The 5251-nt window shown below is 42.4% G+C and overlaps 1 protein-coding gene across 2 annotated transcripts in view; it reads left to right on the forward strand.

Moving 5' to 3' along the window:
* Positions 1 to 5251, forward strand: part of ZNF341 (zinc finger protein 341) — a 67705-nt gene that overhangs the window by 53654 nt on the left and 8800 nt on the right. For both annotated transcript variants that reach the window (XM_006881451.1, XM_006881452.1), the window contains exons 11-12: positions 2368 to 2464; positions 4244 to 4376. In XM_006881451.1, the coding sequence (XP_006881513.1) occupies positions 2368 to 2464; positions 4244 to 4376 (230 nt within the window). The remainder of the gene's footprint in view (positions 1 to 2367; positions 2465 to 4243; positions 4377 to 5251) is intronic.

Genomic DNA, 5251 nt, shown 5'->3' on the forward strand with positions numbered 1-5251 from the left:
CCCCCCCCAGTTTATAGGTTCTCTTTTTGCTCTTTTGGAGAAGTCTTGTGATGCACAAAGGATTTAATTTTTAGGAGACCCCAGTCATCTCATTTTCCCTCTGTTGATTGTAAATTTTCAGTTGTATTTGAAATATTTATATCCTCTTTGACTCTGCTCTCACACATCCTTTCTCCTTCTCTCTTGCCATCTGGGGGGCATTTTGTGTGCGGTTTCCAGACTGTGGTCTTAGAAGCACCCCTGGAGTCTGGTGTACTGGTAGCTACAGTGATGCACAGTGGGAACTCCCATCTGTGTGTGGAAGAAAGGGCTTGAGTTTATTTTTAGCATGAATTGCATGTGGCATCCATCACTGGCACATGATTTCAAGTGGGGAAAGAGGGCTTTTCTTTCTTCAGAGTGGGTTGTGGCCAGAAACTACTGTTTTGAAGGCATGTTAACCACAACGATAAAGGCCGTGTTTATAGTGTGTGTGTTGTCATTTTCTGTACAATTGTTTCCTTTGACTCTTGTGACAGTCCTAGAAATGAATAAGCGGCAGGCCTAGTTGGGCTTCTCATTCTCATTTTATGGAAACTGAGGAACAAAGAAGGGAAGAGGCCATACATGGATCCCTGTCTGTCTGTCTCTTTCACAAAACAGATTCTCATATTCTCTGCATTGAAACCCCCCCACAAAAAAAAAAAAACAAACAAAACACAAAACCAGATTCTAACTAATGTTCGGAGCAAGTTGTGAACAGGACAGACAAGGTCCATGCCTCCAGAGCTCACTAGCTAGCCAGGGAGACAGATAATAATCAAACAGGCAAATCAATAAAGTAAAATCATCTGGTGGCCTAGTGGCAAGAAGCTGTGCTGCAATCCCAAAGGCATGCAGTTCGAGGCCACCAGCTTCTCTGCAGGGAAAGGATGAACAATATCCTACCATGTGATTAACTGCCTCTGAAAACATGCTGGGTGATCAGCTATGAGTCAGTTGTGAGTCAGTGGTATACAACAAGAAGTACTTAAAATATGTCCTAAGAAGAAAAATAACTAAAAAATTAAGTAACATATTTTACTGGCCAACTCTAACTGCAGCAGACATCTTTAAAATGATGAAAAACAAAGATGTCACTTTGAGGACTAAGGTGTGCCTCACCTCACACCATGATATTTTCAGTGTCTTTATTTGCCTATGAAATCTGGATGATGAATAAAGAAGATCTGAAGAGGAACTGATGCATTTAAATTATAGTATTGGTGAAGACTATTGAATATACCACGGACTACCAGAAGAATGGACAGATCTCTTCTGAAGGAAGTATAACCAGAGTGATACTTAGACATGAGGATGGCAGCACGTCATTCTGTTGTACTTAAAGTTACCATGAGCCAGAAGCGACCTGATGGCCCCTGTGTAGTCCATAAGGAGTTGCACTGCTAATTCAAAAGGTGGAACCTCTCTGGCAGTTCAAATCCACCAGTGGCTCTGCAGGAGAAAGAAGGACAGGTCTCCTCTCTTGTGATTTACAGCCTCCGAAAACCCACTAGGAGTTGGTTCTGACTTGATGGCAATGGGTTTAACAATGACACAAAGGAAATAAAACTAGCAGACATACAGAGAATGACTGGGGTTGGGATGTGGAAAGCATTTTGAGACCAGATGTACCTTTATGAGGAGGTGATTTTTGAGTTGTGATATGATGGTTTTGAAGGCATCACCTGGGGGGAGAGTGTTTCAGGGTAACGAACAGCAAGTGAGAGAACTTGATGTATTTGAGGTGCCTCAAGAGGTCATGGTGTCTAGAGCAGAGTGAGTGAGGTGGAGAGTGGGAAGGTCTGAGGAGGTTAGAAGATAAGATTGTGGGCCAAGGTGGGAGTTTTAAGCAAATATGTGACTTACTCCTTATTTTGGGGTTTAGAAGTTCCTACTGTCTGCCTTCTAGAGAGATCTGATGGTCTAATGGCAAGAAGCTGCACTGCAATCCCAAAGGCAAGTGGTTCAAATCCACTAGATGCTCTGTGGGAGAAGAATGGGCATTCTCTTCCTTGATATTAACTTCTTCTGAAAACACAGAGGGAGGGTCCATTGAGTCAGTTCCAACTCGATGGCATATAATAACACTCTCTGTCCTCTAGAGAAGGAACTATAGGAGGTAAGGTGGAAGCAGGGAAGCTAGTGAGGAGACTGCTGGGTGCTTCCAAGTGAGGAAGGGTGGTAGCTGTGGCAAAGCAGGAAGAATGGATGGATTTGAGAATGAATTCAACACAGTTTTTTGTCTCTTGATATTGATGCAGGAGTTTGGGCTAGTTCCTGCACCTTCTGAGCAAGCCCAGCTCCCAGCTTACTTCTTTCTTACCCTTCCTTCTCCTTCCCATTCAGGTGTGTCAAATGTGTCAACAAATATTCCACCCCTGAGGCCCTGGAGCACCATCTGCAGACTGCCACTCACAACTTCCCCTGCCCTCACTGCCAAAAGGTAGGTCAGGGCCAGTGCCTCATCTTCTCCTCCCCTTCTCCCTCCCTAAGCACAGGCATGGCGCAGGGATTCAGTCACGGACCATACTCCGACTTTGTAATGAAAACAGCCGGTGGACAGTACTTTGTCTTTGAGGATTAAGAGCTGTGCCTAGCCAGTGTAACTAGATGTGGTTCTGGTGAGGGCTACAGCTGAGACAGACCAGGATGGCCAACAAGGGGTGAGGCCTCCCAATTCCTTGGCATTATTATCAGAGCTATAATCTCTTTTTAGTGAATCTAGAAGCCCTCACTTAAAGCCTAGCTTTTAACCTCATCAAATATCTAGATGAGGTTACTGTGCAAATTTACTGTGCAAGTTTCCAATTCTTTTCACGCCCTCTAAATAATTTTTTAAAATGTATTTTAATCAGGTCCACATATTATAATTGGTTGGTATAACAATCTACTCCCCCATCATTGCTGTTTTTGTTTTTCTCTTTTTGCTTTTTCTGGAAGATACTGGTCCCTCAGTCCCCTAGTGTTTTCGAGAGCCTGGATTTTGCTGATTGCATCCCCTAGTGTGTTTAATAGACTTCTTTGTCTTACTCATTTTCTTACAAGCTTACATGGCAGATTTTCCAGGATAGTCCTGGTTTCCCTGCTCTTGTCTCCCTCCAGCTGTTTCTAGTGATAGACACTAATTTGAGACTTTGGAATATGTGGTCTGAGTAAAATATATCACAGATCATTCCAGAAACTGTTCTGATACTCTGTGTGTATGAATTGACTATACCCATGCCTCACTTATTGACCTGTTAAGCTCCAAAGATCAGGTCACTCTGCAAAAATGGAAGATGACTACATCAGTCTTTATGCAAAAATAGATGATGACTACATCACTGTATAACTGCCAAATGACATCTTTATATAGTTGCCAAATTTCATCATTATATAACTGCCGAACTACTGAGGGTAATGGCCCAGTCAAATTGGCACACAACCTTAACCATCTCAGCCAGCATTATTCTCACTTTGCACCTCAGTGCCTATTACTGCCAACTGTGCATCAGTGATACACAACACAGTTGCATTGTAGACTTTTTAATGGTTATAAATACAGAACATTGGATAACAAGATAGTTTATGAATGAGGAGATATTATTTCATCTTCACCATATAACCTTAGGAGGTAGGTGCACTATTATTTTTTCCCATTTTCCAGATGGGGAAGGTTAGGCACAGCCACCACTAGGAAAATGGTGGGGCTAATAAGTAGTGGAAGAGTTGCATCTGTGCTCTTGGCCATTTTTCTTTACTGAATGAATAAAAAGAAAAGATGAATTCATGAATGAATGCCCTTCTTATACCTGGGAAAGAAAGAAATTTTGGCTTCTGTGTTTTTTGTTTATTATTAACTCTCTTCTCACTACCTTAATTCTTCATTTGTCATTTGACTGAAACCTTATGTTAGGGAATGAAATCCCTCTCTTCCCTCTTGGAACTCCCTATGTGAGCAAAAGGCTGTGATTCAGTGGGTTAAATATATCAGAGACTATACTATGTGGACATTCAAGGGAGGAGTTTTCTTTGCCTGGCATAACATAAAGGAATCAATAATGTTTTCATAGAATCAGTGACATCTGAGTTGGATCTTGAAGGATAAGGAGGAATTTGTTTGGCTAAGAGAAAGAACAGCCTGGGCAGGACCTCAGAGCAGATGTGCTTTGTTTTATGCTATGGGGACCACTCACTCAGTTCCAGACTCAACTCTAAGCAGCTGACTCCTTTCCTATGCCAGGTGTTTCCTTGTGAACGATACCTGCGGCGTCACTTGCCCACCCATGGGAGTGGAGGCAGGTTCAAATGCCAAGTGTGCAAGAAGTTTTTCCGGCGGGAGCACTACCTCAAGCTACATGCTCACATCCACTCAGGTGGGTATCCCCACTCCCACCCAACCACACCCAGACCCCCCTCCATCTGACTCATGACCCTCTCCTCATCCTTTTTGGCTCCCTAATCATCTTCCCTCATTCCTGAGTCAGAGGTGAGCCCCCAGAGATGGCGGGGAAACTCTTGACTCTACCTTCTAACAGTTCTCCTCGGACCATTCTGAGGAGGATCAGAACACTGTCTTCACTACAAAACTCCTCAAGCCCCAATGAAAAAATCCATCTTCTTAGAAACATACATTTTAAAAAAAATTTATTTATTTATTTTTTTTATTTTGTGTGTCTGTGTACCGTCAAATCAGATCTGACTGGTACAGGAGGAGATTATCCCTCCTTTCCCAGCACAGCACTGGTGGATTCGAACCATGCGCCTCTGGGATTGAAGTGCAGCTTCTTGCCACTAGGCCACCAGAGCTCCCCAGAAACATACATTTTATTTAATTTCAGTCCTTAAATTTTTATTCTTAAAAAAAAATCCCTTAAACTCATTGTCATCAGGTTGGAACCAACTCATAGCTGATGCTCCAGTGGGTTTATAGAGGTTGGAAATCACATAGAAGATTGCCCATTTTTTCCCCTCGGAGGCAGCTGATGGATTTGAACCACCAGAGCAGAGCTGCCTTTGGGTTAGCAGTACAACTCCCTACAGACTATGCCATCAGAGCTCCCTTAAATTTTTACTACCATTTTTTCAATTAAGTTTTATTTTTTTATTTTATTAAATTTTATTAGTTTTAATGAACATTTACAGGGATTTTGGGTTTTCATTCCTTCATTACTGCACCATTTTCTCTACCCTCCTCCCCAGTTTGTTCTTCTTCCCCGCCATCCGAATGTCTGTTTTAATTGTCCAATTG

Source organism: Elephantulus edwardii, unplaced genomic scaffold (genome assembly GCF_000299155.1).
Source record: "Elephantulus edwardii isolate Elephantulus edwardi_28Jun2011 unplaced genomic scaffold, EleEdw1.0 scaffold00015, whole genome shotgun sequence".
Lineage (NCBI taxonomy): Eukaryota > Metazoa > Chordata > Mammalia > Macroscelidea > Macroscelididae > Elephantulus > Elephantulus edwardii.